The 15,713-nt window shown below is 44.5% G+C and overlaps 1 protein-coding gene across 3 annotated transcripts in view; it reads left to right on the top strand.

The window, feature by feature from the left end:
- TDRD7 (tudor domain containing 7) overlaps positions 1 to 15,713 on the top strand; it is a 58,546-nt gene that overhangs the window by 24,624 nt on the left and 18,209 nt on the right. For all 3 annotated transcript variants that reach the window (XM_037140770.2, XM_037140768.2, XM_037140769.2), the window contains 4 exons: positions 2,822 to 3,486; positions 6,917 to 7,103; positions 12,984 to 13,095; positions 15,264 to 15,466. In XM_037140770.2, coding sequence (XP_036996665.2) covers positions 2,822 to 3,486; positions 6,917 to 7,103; positions 12,984 to 13,095; positions 15,264 to 15,466 — 1,167 coding nt within the window. The remainder of the gene's footprint in view (positions 1 to 2,821; positions 3,487 to 6,916; positions 7,104 to 12,983; positions 13,096 to 15,263; positions 15,467 to 15,713) is intronic.

The raw sequence follows: 15,713 nt of genomic DNA, 5'->3' as shown, positions 1-15,713 counted from the left end.
TTTAGAACGTAATTTAGAGCTTCAACACAGAGACTCCAGCCCAATGTCAATGCAGCTCTGGCTCAATAGACCCATACAGCTGCTTTTGGAAACCTTTCTGGTGTAATCGATCAATACCAGTTCTGTTCTGGAATCCCAAAGAAAATTCCAATTTCACAAGAAACAGGCCGAAGTTCACTTCAGCCAGGCTGCAGAGTTAGTAGGTGAGCCTTCATAGACCAAGGAGTTTGATTTCAAGAACTTTAAGTTTACAGCACAGGTAAATTTTAAAAGGAAAAAGCTAAGACCTCTCAGAATTAAGGAGAAAAAAGTTCTAGGTATATAGGAGGAAGACTGTTATCTGTGTGAACATACAGGGTTCCTGAAGAAGTTGATGTGTTAAGTTCTTAAGTCTCGCATCTATCAAATCTCATCTGTCTACTCCCAACTTACAGAAACAGAAGTATCTCATTGAAGTTCTGATTTTCTGTGAGGCAGAAATCAAGCTAAATCTAATGGACTTGTGGCAGTAGGAAGTGTAAGGTGTATTAGATACCAGAACCTTCTGATAAGGTGACCAAAGGAGATGGCCTGACCTCCATGGTGTAGGGAGCTCATCTTTTATGTTCCCTACTGGTGTCTCCTGTTGGGAGGTGGAGGTGGAGTTCCATAGGCAAATAAATTGGCCCACTGAAATTGAGAAGAGGTCGGTAGGTGAAGAAGAAGAAAGGTTTTAAGACGGGCCCAGAAGGCTCAGCTGGCTTTGGATGTGGAGGACTGCCAAGTCTAAATCTAAACTTCTGCTAATTGGGATTTTATACAAGTGACTGTACCGCACAGAGAATTGTTTTATTTTTCATTTGCTCTCAAACCTTCTCTGGATACTCTGTGTTCTTGTATCTTACTGAGTGTCCTAAAGCACAGTGAAGATTGGCATCTTAACATTCCAGATTTTTAAATATGAGTCTCTAGAGAGGTGGACTAACCATTGAAAGCAAAGTGAGGAATTTTAAATATTTGTGTCCCTAAGGCTTAAAATTAGAGACACAAGTTGTGACTGTCATTTAATGCGGCATCCAGAGTGTCACAAGGTGTTGGCAGGTGTCCACCAAGGATGATGGAGAATGCCCGCAGACGCTAAGCACAGTGGGTTCCTGGCGTTAGGTAATTACCTCTGTTTCCATTGATGCTTTAGGTTTTTTAGGCAAGGAATTTTTCTTCAGTCCTCAAAAAATTTTTTTTGAAGATTTTATTTATTTAGCTTTAGAGGGGAATGGAAGGAGAAAGAAGGAGAGAAACGTCAATGCATGGTTGCCTCTTGCATACCTTGTACTGGGGACCTGGCCTTCAACCCAGGCATATGCCCTGGCTGGGAATCAAACGAGCAACCCTTTGATTCACTGGTTGGCACTCAGTACACTGAGCTACACCAGCCAGGATGAGTCCTCAAAATTTAAGCAGCACACATTGGCAGAAGAATATAAGGAGGAAAACCTATTGTTTTATACTTATATAAATATTCATCCTCATGTATTATCTAGAATATACATTTAGACTAAATATATACTTAGACTATCTTAAATTAACTGTTTTTTTTTTTTACTTATTAAATCTTTTCTCTGGTAACAAGACAATAAATACCTGCTTTACATATACATTATTTATGTTCTCTCTTCCTCATCATTTCATTTTAAAAATGAAGTAAATGTTCTTTACTATCAAGCTACCCACCCAGCATAGCTTATAATATTGTATTTTTCCTAGGGAAGAGAGGACTTCTTGCAAGCTTGTATTACTGCCTTTGTGGTCTGGAATACTCTCCTCAGGGCTTAAATTGCAGCTCAGGAGTAGTGGGCCAAGAGCCACGGTGCCGGCACCGCAGTCTGGCCGCACCGCTGGCCTCCGCTGCCGCAGGGCACAGCAAGTGAGGCACGGACGAGCATGGCTGCGTCCCAAAACCTGCGTGCACACTGGATTCTGTGTGATTTGCACATCGCAAAGTAATTCTTTTGAATTGTTTCAACCATTGAAAATTCTTAGCTCATGAGTTTGGCAAAAATAACTGATGAGCTGCATTGGGCTCCAGCCTTTAGGTTGTGACCCCTGGCCTAGTAGAAAAGCTTAGAACCCGGAAAAATGGCGCCATATGTCAGTTTCTCTTCTCCTCCTCTCATGTAGATTCGCCGTCCTGCCACACTTCTCAGGAATGTGGTGCGGATAAAATTAGAGACTGGATGACATACAGATGCCAGGCATTTTTAACTCCTGTTTATTGGAGGGGCAACACTTTCAGCTTTCAGCTGGGGTGCTCGTAAAAACTGTACCTTACCTCTGGAGTGTCTTTTTCTAAAGAATTGAAAGCTGAGGGTTTTCTCGGGCTATTGCAGGGGGAGGCAGCACTTTGCTGTCCCCTAAATGCTTCCTAACTTTCTTCCCAGTGGTTCATTTCCAACAGTTCTGACACCTCACCACAGCTTCATTCCTGTGTTCAGTCAATTTCGTAAGTTGTTGCTTTGGATTTGGTGGAGAGAACCCAACGAGAGATACTACATGGCATACAGGGCAGAACCACTCCTGATTTCCTAGGCTTGTGGAGGCCAAGTGCCTCACAAGGGAAACTGATGCTGTTTTATTTCTGTTTACTTCTGCAGTGTGGCTCCTGGTGTTATTTGCGGGTGGAGGCAAGGCATGACCTCTAAGTAATTGAGTAAAATGTACACTTTTGTGTTCTCTTGATTAGTTGTAAAACAATGTTGCTCTCAAATTTAAAATGGATTGATGTGCTTTCAGACTGTTTGTAGTCATTGAATTACCTGTCATTTGCTCTATTTAAAAATTTCAGGTGGAAAAGCCCTCCAGTGGTGGTCAAGATTTGCTGCTTTATCCAGCTCAGAGAAAGCAGCTTTTGCGAAGTGAGGTCAACAGTGGCAAAATGCCTCCGTCTCCACTGCCTGCTCCAAAACAAGCACCACCCTTCACAGGGGGTCCAGCAGTCGTGCCAGGAGACTTTAAAGAGAAAGTTGTGCCAGGAGACTTTAAAGAGAAAGTTGTGCCAGGAGACTTTAAAGAGAAAGTTGTGCCAGGAGACTTTAAAGAGAAAGTTGCAGGGCTGCTGGTGAAATACTCAAGTGGTCTTTGGGCCAGTGCACTTCCGAAGGCGTTTGAGGACATGTACAAAGTAAAATTCCCCAAGGATGCTTTGAAAAATCTTGCCTTGCTTTCTGATGTATGCACCGTAGACTACATTTCCGGGAATCCCCAGAAGGCCATTCTCTATGCTAAACTCCCATTGCCCACTGACAGAGTCCTGAAGGATGCAGAGCAAGCACGTGGCGACCACGCTATCAAGTCTGTGGTGAAACCAGAGTATTTGCAGGTGGAAAAGAACATTGAGAGTGCTGATCCCACCACGGAGAATGTAACAGTTCCACCGTTAGTCATTCCAACGGAGGCATCTCCATCTGTATTGGTGGTTGAACTGAGCAACACAAATGAAGTGGTTATCAGGCAAGTTTTATTTTCTGATTTTTTAGATTGTGTGTACTGTGGTTACTTGCTTGTTCTTCATATGGGTGCTGGGGGTTGAGGAAAAACAATATATTCCAAGTTCTATATGGAGTTATAATGAAATGTAATAATCTACTCTTTTTTTCTTTATATTTTGTATATTTCTCTCAACTGCCTGAACTTTTTTTTTTGGTACCTCTTAGAGGACTTAATTTTTATTTCATCTACATTATGGTTATATAAGTACAGTTGTCTCCCCCAGTAGATGGCGAACATCTTGAAATCAAATACTTTTAAGTATTCATCTCTGCATATAGTCTTAATATTTGGTAAATGTTCAAAATATACAGCTGTTCTTGTAAGAAAAGGTTACTCACAGTTTTAAAAATTGGAATGATATTGTGGTCTGAAAGCAAGTTGCCCACTAGGTAGTTGATACTGTTTAGTGTGGGAATCTGAGGTGCTTATTACTAAAAGTCAGAATAGCTAAGCACCACCTTCCTTGGATCCTTAGGCCTTGGATCCAAAGGTGCTCTGGTTCTTGAGACTTTAGACATCACTGCCTGGGGGAAGGAATCATCACCTGAGCAGCTAATGATAACAGGAATTATAGAAAGCAGTCCAACTCCAGGCACTCGATGTGGAGTGCCAGAGAAAATGTACAATACACAGCAAATAGTGAAAGGCTGTAATTTGCAGTTTCTGACTCGGGATGAAGAATGGGAACTGGTGTAGCTGGACCTCCAAAGGTATCAGCTTTAGGGTGTGGCTGTGGCTGGACAGAAAGGGAAAGGCTGAAGCAGAACTGGATCCTTACGGTTTGGGCTGTTACTCCCCCAGGGAAACATTGCTGAGCCGGGAAGGCCCAAAGAAAGGCCCCCCAAAATAAAGTCCTTCAATGAAAGAATAGATCAGAATATCAAAGCTCTTCTATCTGAATAATCTACTAAGTCTGACTGGATAATGAATGAGAATCAAGTATCTTGGGATGCTCAGGCTAGAAGAATGTACAGAAAATTCAGATAAGTTTTATGCAGAAGTAGTAACGGCATAGAGCCTTTATCCTAAGACGTGCTATGGCCTGAAGGTGGAAACAGATAGCTGAGGGCGAGGGGCGCCACTGTGGTCCACTAATAAATTGAGGTGAACGATGGGTGTTGAGGGACATATTACTGACTTTTGCTGTTTAACATAAAAATAACCGGAATCTGCTTACTTGGCAGGATCTTTTGGTTTCTGTCACCAATAGCCATGGGTGCCACTGTCAGAGGCCAAGCACCCAGCACTGGACGGCACCAGTCATGTGGTCTCTGATGTTCCACCAAGGGCTGGCAGGAGTCTGGATCAGTTCCAGGGCATCCGGTCTGTTCCAGGACTGCTAGGCCCAGCGTCCGCAGAGTATTTAGACCCCCCCCCCTTCCAGTGTAACGTTGAGTCCTGGAGTCAGCCTGCGCATTGCAGGAGATGGGCAGTGACTGCCATTAGGCTGACCCTAGATCACTGGCATCCCCCACAGGCCTGGAGACTTAGCAGATCCCAGGGGTCTATACCCATGTCCAGACCTGTTCTATGCCCACGTCTTCACTCAGGCAAGGTGGTAAGCTCTGGAAACTAGGCCTGCAACTCGTAAAGGTTCCCAGAGGTGCTGTAATAGAACCCTCCAGTCAAGTATGGGCATCTCTTGTTTCCAGTCTCAAGAATTAACTCTGTAAAACTTTGTACTTATAGTGTACATCCATTCTTTGTCCATTTGCTCAGGTACTTTGGGGACAAAGTATGACTTCATTCTTGCTGCTAACCACCCTCATACCGACTGTAGCATCATCCCCCTCCACCCGGCCTGGGGAGCTGTCTGTCTGCTGGGTGCTGCAGAGAGCAGAAGCCGCTCGCGCTTCCCACGTGGCTTCTCACTCGTCTTCTTGCCCCCTTTCCCCTCCTCGGCAGCAGCCTGTGCGTGGCAGATGACTCAACCCACTGCACGCCTACCTTCCAGGCTTCTGCCAGCCGAGCTCCCGGGGTTGTAGCTGCGCTGCCAGGGGCCCCATGAGACTCCAGGTCCCAGGAAATGGGCACTTGGGCAGAATCAGGGATCTTCTGGGAGACTTTAGAGCCAAGAGTGTGGCTGCATCCCGGGCAGTACCTTAGCACTTGTGAAGCTCAACAAACATAACTGACGGAGTGTGCCAGAGCTTCTGCCGCTGTTTCTGGAGTGAATACACGGATGTGGTGATGGTTTTAAAAATGGCCATCGCCTCAGTGGAGACATTCTTTCCATTTGTGCAGTACTTTTTAAAGCTTTTTTTTTCAATCTAGTAATGAATTGGTTGACTGTGGTATCTTCTGCTCTGCTGATAATGATGAAGAATACATGAAAACACTCTTTAAAAAACACTTCTAGAGGAGTAGCGTCTTCATGCTCAATAGTACCACATGGGCCCTCAGTAAAAGCTAGGACCACACAAAGAGCAGTGTGCTTTCCGCATATCCCTCGTCTCCCCGGCCCGGTGACAGCGCGGCCTTCTAGCCAAAAAGCCTTCATCACATGGCTCCTGAGATGGCTCCTGGTACAGGAGCCAAAGTCGACCTGCCAGGTTTTATGTCCTAGAAGGAGGCCTGATGGAATCATCTCTGAAGACTGAAGGGCAAAAATACAACTGAAAGGATGTAGTATGTTTTGATAACATGAACTGGGCCAGGGTGGTTGCATCTTCAAAGCAGAAAATTGTAGAAGGAGATAGGAACCTGCCCTGAAAAAGTACTTCTCAGAATACACACAATCTAAGAGGCATTTTGGTATAGTGTGTGGTCCCTTCCAAGGGTGTCAGAACTCAACATTTCATTATAACGTGTTCAAATTTGTGCAGTAGATTGGGGACGGGGTGCCACATGGCTGTGGCATGTGTTTTTTAGGCATGTTAATTTAGGCTTTGTTTTTCTCTGGTAAAATGTCATTGGTTTTCAGATCTTGAGCCTGGTTTAGACCCAGCCTTGGTAAAGGCAGAACTACCAACTAGATTCTCTTGTTGTAATCTGCAAAGCTCCCAGCAGCCTTAGTCAGAATCTTATGTCCACTCTCGCTAGCTGGCCTGCACTGGAATCTCCGTTTTCCTTGTCTTCCTCTCTTCCCTTCCCTGGAGTCTTTCCTCAGCCTCCCAAAGACACCCCCTGCCCCAACTCCTAGATTATTGTCGAGCATTTGTGCTCTGTCGTGTGGCGTAGTGGCTCTTGTTTCTTTTTGCGTGAGTGCCACAGTTTTATGTTTTCTTTCACTGGTGTACATGTTTGCTGAATACATGCTCTCTTCCCTGTTGATGTAAGCAAGCCTGAGACTGGAACCAAAGGTAGCCGTAGAAAAACAGTAACATTAATGCGTTCTTACAGATTGCCTCTGTGTTGTTTCATTTGTGTTCTCTTCCTTTAACTCATCCAGGTATGTGGGGAAAGACTATTCTGGCGCTCAGGAACTAATGGAAGATGAAATGAAGGAGCATTACAGCAAGAGCCCTAAGATTGCACCGGTGCAGACTGTGCATGTCGGGCAGCTGCTGGCCGTGAACGCTGAGGAGGACGCGTGGTTACGGGCACAGATCACCTCCACGGAAGGGAACAAGATAAAGGCAAGCACTGTTTACTTTGTCGAAGCGCTGTGACGACAAGGACATACATTTTCAAATGAAAGTGCTCCTGATAGTATGTCCTAAGGACACAATAAATAAACTATTTAGTTTTGTACAGATGTTGAAGACAGAACCTGTAAAAGGTTATCGCTGTCAGCTTTTAGGTCAGTGGTGGTTATATTATCTCCAAGTTTTCAGGAAAAAAGAAATAGAAAAAAATTTCTCCTCCATAGAAGTGACCGTGTAATCAGGAAAACCCTTCATTCCCAGGAAAAATCATAACTACTGATCAGAGCTCTGTGGGCTTCTGGTCAAGGTCACTACTTCAGAGCAAGGGAAACAATACAGATGAGGAGATGACAGTCCTCCTTGGCCCTCCTCTGCAGTCAGCTGGGGACCCCAAGCAGGAGCGGGGACATGCTCTGAGTCTTGCCCTCTCAGTTGTCTCAGAAAGGTCAGAGGGCTCTTTCACCAGTCTCTGCCCTCAGCAGGCTCCCAGACTCAGGATTTGGCCGCATCCCCCACTGCCCTTTCCCCACCGCCTCTTCTTTCCCTGAGTGCGGGGATGAGAGCTCTCGCTCTCTCACCCCGGAGTCACAGTTTTGTGTAGGTTTTACAGGCGCAAAAATACACTTCTACTTCCATGGCCTCTGTTCTATAATGTAAAAACTGTTCCTAAAACTTAATGTCATGTATTTTATATATATATATATATATATATATATATATATCAGCCGTAACTGAAAAACAAAATTTAAACAATATGAAGAACGAAACTCTTCCTTGCGCCAGTGTCACCCCCAGCAAATAATCCCTTTTGTGTCAGCGAGTGCAGGTAACCAGCGCCCGAACCCAGGCTGCGGAACCCAGGCTGCGGTCTGCCGGGAGCTCTGCTCTGAAACGCTCGCCCTCAGTCGTGCAGTCAGCAGGTCGGAGAGGCTGCTTCTGCTTCCCGCCCAGTTCGTGGGACAGGAGAGGCCCTGACCACGTGGCCCGTTTGCCACTCACAGAGAAACTGGGGAAACTCCTGAACCAGATTTACCGAGATAAAACTTTTAAGCAATTTGACCTGATTTTTAAAATCTGAAAATGGGCTAGCAGTGTGGCAGTTTCTTAAAAGGTGAATACTTAGCATCTGACCCTGAATAACACAAGAGGGGACACAGGTCCACAAAAAGCCTTGTGCACGTGGCTGTGGCAGCTTTGTTATAAACAGTCTTAGACTGGAAACAGCCCAAATGTCCACCGACAGGTGAATGTAGAAGTAAATTGTAGTTTATCCATGTGGTGGAATACCGTCCAATAATAAAAAGGAACGAACTGCTGGAAACACAGTCACATGGGTGAAAACCCATAGGCGATCCAGTGGCAGGGGCCTGGCGCAAGAGTCAGACGGAACGATTCCAAGGCAGCGAAGTCTGAGGACTCTGGGAAAGACTCCTCTGTAGTGAGCAGGTCTGGTCGGTGGTTGCCTGGGGCTGCAGGTGGGTGGGGGTTAATTGCAGGCGAGAAAGAGAACTTTGTGGAGCTCCAGACATTACCTGTTGATGGTCTGTTATCTTGTGACGGTAATTGTATGAGTATCTACATTAGTCAAAACCCATCAGAATATACTTTAAATGGGAATTTTTTTATTTACTGTAAATTATACTTGGATGAAACTTGAAAAAATGTGGAAGAAGCTAAGGGCCCAGTTGATAATGACCAGCAGAGGGCAGTGCAGTCAGCAGCTTGGGTTCCGCCCTGACACTACCTGGTGGTGGTGGTGAATCTTGGTCAAGTCGCCTGGTCCCCAGGGTCAACAGAGTGGAGACGTTGGACTAAATGATTTGCTGTCTGATCTGTCTCTTGGTACCCCAGACTCCTAGCTTTCCCTTGTCTGTATCCAGGATATTTCTTTTTTAAAAAAACCTTACCTGAAGATTTTTATTGATCTTAGGGAAGGAGAGAAATATTGATCTATAGGCACCCCAACTGGGGATCAAATCTGCTACCTTTCGGTGTACGGGACAGTACTCCAACTGAGTGAGCCACCAGCCAAGCTGGTTCAGGAATGTTCTTCCCTGGGGACATTGCATGCATGAGAACACTGCAGTAGCCAGCCCCAGTGTTGACTGGCACCTCCTCTGGGAAGGAAAACACAGAGGGGTCGGCCTTGAACACCAGTCTGTGTAGAAGAGCTGGGGTGGAAAATACTTGGGAGATGGTCCCAGAACCAGAGCCAGGGTGGCCCTCAGTGGAAGGTCAGGACCCTAGGAGGAGAGATTGAGCTGGGGGGTAAGGGGCAGGGCTAGCACACCTCAGAGACCCTAGTGCATCGAGGAACAGGAGGTCCAGGTGATCAGGACTCCAGTCAGTGTGACCCCACCACTGCCTTCAGCCTAATGAAAACCTGCGTGGCTGCTAGTTGGTAGGTGATAACCGCCCCCAAATGTTCCTAGATAAACGTTTACTTCCTGACCATTTTCCTGCCCTTAGCAAGTTCAACAAAACTTAGCTGCTTGAAGGTGTGGAGATTGCTTCTGAAGAGGTGAACCGTGCACAAATGCTAGTGACACCTTAACAGTGAAACAGCATTTCAACAGATAATGCAGACACTCCACAAAGGTCTCTCCCATTTTGAAATCTCAGTGACAAAATTCACTCGGGCCTCCCTTCCTTCCTCACCTCTACTGTGGGAGTTTAAGCTCCGGAGTCAGTTACAGCTGAGTGTGAGTCTCAGCTCTGCCATTTCCAGCTGTGTGGCTTTGGGAAAGATACTAAACTTCTCTGATTCCTTTCCTGTAAAATCAGATACTCTCATCATGCTAGTATCTGTCTGATACACTTTTTACAAAAAACCTTTTATTGTATTTTTTTCCATTACCGTTTAACCCCCTTACGCCCCTGCCTGATACACTTTTCATTCTTTCCCCCCTCCCTCACTCTTCTGGGCCAGGGGAAAAGACAGACAAGTCCTTGTTCTCAAGAAGCCTATATTCTAGGGAAAAAAGATAATGAGGAAGTATACAATAAACAAAAAGAGCCATTTGAGTGCGGTGAAGGAAGTAAAACCAGGGCGCTGCGATAGAAAATAACTCTGAAGGAAAGGGTGAGCAGGGAGATGTGATCTGGCTTATTTGATTCAGACATTGTTCCAGCACCCGTGTGGGGTGGATTGAGTAGCACAAGGAAGGAAAGTAAGACCAGTCAGCTGTCGCAGCAGCCAGCAAAGTGTCACTTGAATTAGGGCAGCATTAGTGGAGACGGAAGTCACAGGATATATTTGGAGGTAAAACTGACAAGACACTAATTCATTGGATTTGGAGAAAAGGTAAGAAAAGAAGATTCAGGATGGCTGCCGGGTCTGGGACTTGAGTAGGTGGACAGCAATGCCGTTCATTGATTGTGAAGTCAGGGAGAAGAACCGGTACATAGGATCAGTAATTTTCGTAGGTCCTGTTGGGCTTGGGAATAGCTACCAGATTCACATGGATGGATTTGGGACTCAGACAGAAATTGGGATGGGAAGATATCCGGTTGGGAGGCCCCGGTCTAGAGGAGCTACTTGATGCCGTGGCACCGGGTAAAGACCACCTAGAGAAAGAATACCTACCCATAGAGAAGAGAAGGGCACCCAGAACCAGGCCCCGAAACATTTCAGCGTTTAGGTGGTGGCCAGGAGAGGGACAAGAAGATGGTAAGAATGGTGAAGAAGAAGGAAAACCAAGAGGGCCAGCGTCAGGGGTACCTTCCAAAGGTAGGGAGCAACCAGCTGTTTCACTCTGCTGAGAGCTGTGAGCTGGGATAAAAAGGAATAAAAAGGGTGGCTTGGTATATTGTATAGTTTTAAGGTCTTAATACAGCAGTAGTTACAGCAATTCTTATCTGATCTTGTTCCCCACATCAGACGAGCCTGAGAGGCCTTTTTTCCTTCTTTTACCTGGAGAAACTCTGCTACTTAGCAAGTCTTGTTTCTCTTGAATGGTACTGTGCCTGAGAGCAAGTACTAGTGACCTCTTTGCAGACCTTGGGATGAGAAACAGGAATATGCAGTCACCTCCTGAGATTGGTGCCAGTTTGGCCTGACCTAGACCCATGTCCTGGGTGTGTCTGCTGGTTATTACTCAGGTGGCTTTGAGATCTTTTGGCCACTTGATGGTGCCAGAGAACCAGGAATAGACTGCGGCCCACAGCAGGATTTTGAGCCTATTAGTACCTGATTCCCAACGCATTCAAGAAACACTATAGGGCAGAGGACACAGGGTAGTGTGGAGAGTCAAGCTGGCCAGTCCACGGGCAGATGCTTTATAAACGTCATCTGCCTTACAAATATATGCTATTGTGATTAAAAAAAGAAAGGGAGGAAGGGAGGAAGGAAGAAAAGGGAGGGAGGGAGGGAGGGACAAGCAAGCTCTAAACACAGAAGCCCTTTGAAGATTGTAGGGCAGTTCTTTAGTCTGTCAGCGCTAGGAATATATCCTGCATTTCCCAGGAATTGCGACTTCACATTCTATATCCTATTGTCAGGCCATGTGATCTCCACTTGAGGTCTAAGTTGTAGGTGGTGGTAGCCATGGAAGGTAACAAAAGCTGCCTGAATCCTGAGGCCTGTGGGGAAGAAGCTCAGGTGCAACTGAGATTGGAGGGCTGGACCTGTCCGTGGAAATGGCTGGCTGCCCGGAGAGGGGGGCCTGCCGAGAGCTGGGCCTGAGGGAGCGGTGTGCACGCTTCACAGGTGCAGTTGTCAGGCGGTCAGGGAAAGGCCTTGGTGGGCTCTCTGTTCTTACTTTCCTTCGACTCCCTGCAGAGAAGAGAGAGAGAGAGAGAGAGAGAGAGAGAGAGAGAGAGAGTGTGTGTGTGTGTGTGTGTGTGTGTGTGTGTGTGTGTGTGATTTAGTGCCATAATCTAGGCGGGAACTTTGCTACGGAAAGTAAAACTCTCTCTTGCTTAGTCTTTCTTTGCCCTGGATTTGTTTTACTTTGTTTTTGTAATAAGTCATCTGCTTTAACTAAAGAAGCATAAAAGGTTTTTAACACTTTCCTTCAGATTCTTAGTTACCGTTCTAAACCACAGCTTAATGTTTCTAGATTTTTTTAAATCTAAAAAGTCTTTGTAGAATCCTTTTCAACTGGAGGTTTTACTAATACTCTAAAAATAATATCCAGGTGCCTAATGATCTGTGCTAATCGTGAGGAAGTGTCTGTCATGGAAGTTTCTGCAAATGCAGAACTCTGTCCAGCAGATTTGGGCTTTTGCTGAGCTGGATGAGGGCCTGACCCAGCCTCACGCCCTGGAAAAAAGCAAACAAATAAGTATGTGTTCTTACAGTGTAGAATCCAGGGTTATCCAGCCATGACATCGTTGTTGTCAGTGACAGAAAGCATCTCGGTCCCTGGCAGTATTCTAGCCCAGAGCAGCCACCGTGAATGCTGCCTTGGGAATTTAGAATCTGGGAGTCACCAGAGTGACTCCCCTTCTAGAAACAAATACAGATCCTTAGTGGAAGTGTGCACATCAAGAAGGAATAAGATGAGACAAGCTTACGATATGAACAAAAGGGTGGGGCAGTCAGGGCTGCAGGAGCAGATGGGTTTATCGCTGAGAAGCTGGTGACAGCAGGGTATCAGAGCTCAGCGGACGGCCCTTTGCTCCCCACTGGAAAGGGGTCGTGGAGAAGTGCGGCCCGGAAGGCAGGGGCCCTGGCCCCTGGTCCCAGCCCCAGCCGTTCTCTTCTGGGCTGAGAGGGGGCTCCTGCCCTGGCATTTCCCGGGTAGCATGGTGCCAGTTAAGTGGTGACTATGTAATAAAATGGAACCAGTTTCGTGTAACAAGCGATTCCTTAAAAAGGGAGGATGAAAATTTTTATTTGAACCTAAATATTGTTCTTGTTATCATTAGGTATGCTATGTTGACTATGGATTTAGTGAAAATGTTGACAAGAGCAAAGCATACCAGCTGAACCCAAAGTTCTGTTCACTCTCATTCCAAGCTACAAAGTGTAAGCTAGCAGGTAAGAGGAACTATTTCGAAAGCTCTTTTTATTTTGATACATTATTACCATTATACTGTCTGGTTAAATCCTAAAAAGTATATTACATATGTCAAAGGAAAGGCATAAATAAATTCATGTCTAATATTGTCTTTATAAGGCATGATTATTATAAAATTTTTACAATGTTTTATATTTTGTTATATATAACATTTATTTTATTATAAAAAGTATTGGCCATCTGAAATGGTCTTTTTGTTGTGTTTCTGACTGATCTAGTAACAAGTGCTGCAGGCCATGCAGCAGGGAATTTGCTCAATTTAAATTGTCTTGCTCAGATAAGATCAAATACAAGGAGTTCATCATCACCAAGCCCTTATTATATGAAATGTTAAAGGGACTTACCTAAGAAAAAGAAGATAAAAAAGATGAACAGTCATAGGACAGCAAACTCACAGTTACTAAGAACCACACCTAAAACAAAAGCAAACTCTAAGAGGACAGCTAGATCAGGAGTGAACCATAAAAATGAAGATCACATGGAGGGTTAGCAACAGGGGAGTGGGAGGAGGAGAAGGGGGGAGAAGGTACAGAAAATAAGTAGCATAGACGGTAGGTAGAAAATGGACAGGGGGGAGGGCAAGAATAGTATGGAAATATAGAATCTAAAGAACTTGAGACACATGTTCATGAACTAAAGGGGGGAATGGTGGGGAGGGGTATGCAGGGTGGAGGGGAATGAAGGGGGGAATAGAACAACTGTAATGGCATAATCAATAAAATATATTTAAAATAAATAAATAAATAAATTGTCTTGTTCAGCCTGTTTTGAAGTGACTCCCAGCTTCATTCCCAGTGAGATGGACTCTGTGGGTGCTGCTCATTGCCAAGTAACACACCCTTGTGCGCCCACCCGAGTTTGGCTCCAGGGCACGTTCAGTCTCTGGCATAGTCAGTGTATCCCTGTCCTCTTCTTCCTCCTCAAGAACACTCAGAGGAACACACATGTGTGAGAGAGACGTTGTAGGGGTGTCCTGAAGGTGTGGGGGCTGCAGTGGCCCTGCTGGTGGTGAAGAGAGACCTTGAAATATGTGAGCATCATGCCAAGAGGGCCTGAGCTAAATTCAGAAAATGATCCAAATTCTCTCCTAAAAGTTAGCCCCATGAACTGATCCCTCCTTCCCAGCAGGGCTAAATCTCTCTGACCGAGGAGCTGGGTTTGGCTCTATCTGTGAGATAAACCTCAAGTTATTTTGAAAGCCTGTTACAGACCAGTGGGAGTTAGTTCTGGAAAGAACTTATCAAGAGCACAGGACCAGAGTTAGTGCTGGAATGGAAGGTTTGATAACAGTAGTAAAGTCGTGTGTCTGGAGGACAAAGCAAGAACGAGAGACGGGGGGCTCGAGGGAGCCGGTGGGCTTCTGCTTATGGACGCAGAGGGGATGAATACAGAAATGCGTGCTGGGGAAACATGACCTTGTTTTAATTAGTGTACTAGAGTAACCTGAAGTTGCCATATATGTGGTACATAAAATTACAGCTTTCAAAGAATTTAAAGAATAATTAGACTAAAAAAAAATGCACCTGTATCTGTATCATGTTAAGCTTTCTGTGGTAAATCAGAAAAATTTTTGGTATCTTTAGGGCCATCATTGTAGTGTACTTAAAAAAAGGAGGAAGAAAGGAAAAAAGGAACAAAGGGTGGTTGTCTAAATTTCCGCTAAATTCATGTTCATTTTATATGAAAGAAATTATTGTGCATATTTAATTAGAAAATGAAAAGTAAAGGGTATATTTTTAGGCAGAACATTCCCGATACATACCTGGCAGACACAATTGATTGATAGCTTCTTTCACGTATTACACTTTTGTTTTAAGTGCCTGTTTGTATGCAAAGTGAAGGCTGTGTCTCCTAAGGAGGAAATTCTGATTGATCGTCACTTTTTCTTCCTGCTTTAAATTGCCTGCCTTAGTGTGATCATTCAAAAAGGCTTCCACATTTATATATATTACAGTATATATCTTAAAACCTAAGGGCGGGTCATGTGAAAGAGATCATAAAACAAAGCTTCCCTATAAAATTTTAAAATTTTGTAATAATTATAAGAAGTAGCATAACAAACACAATCAATCCATCTTAAAATGATTCTGCTAATTAAGTAGAAATTAAAATATTCAATATTTTTCAGGGTTGGAAGCTCTAAGCGATGATCCTGGTTTAGTGAAGGTGGTTGAATCTTTAACTTGTGGAAAGATCTTTGCAGTGGAAATCCTTGAAAAAGCTGATGTTCCACTTGTTGTTCTGTATGATACCTCAGGAGAAGATGATATCAATGTCAATGCCACCTGCTTAAAGGCCATATGTGACAAGTCACTGGAGGTTCACCTTCAGGTACCACTGTGACCGCTCTTGTCAAAGTGTTATACATATCAAAGCAAAGAAAGTTATCAGAAAAGAATGGTACAAATTTTAGGCTAACACCTGATAGAGATAGATTATGCGTGTATTAAGAAAAAGGGGAAGAAAGACTGGAAGTGGGAAAAATGCCAAAACCCACATAGTGAGTATTAGGAATTGGATTTTTGTTTTATTTTCCAGTTTCTACAATAAGCATGTATTAATTTCATATGAAATCACT

Source organism: Artibeus jamaicensis, unplaced genomic scaffold (genome assembly GCF_021234435.1).
Source record: "Artibeus jamaicensis isolate MK-2021 breed Jamaican fruit bat unplaced genomic scaffold, CSHL_Jam_final scaffold_1964, whole genome shotgun sequence".
NCBI classification, from domain to species: Eukaryota; Metazoa; Chordata; class Mammalia; order Chiroptera; family Phyllostomidae; genus Artibeus; species Artibeus jamaicensis.
Note: the sequence above shows the minus strand (reverse complement) of the source record. Positions and strands in the feature narration are given on the sequence as shown.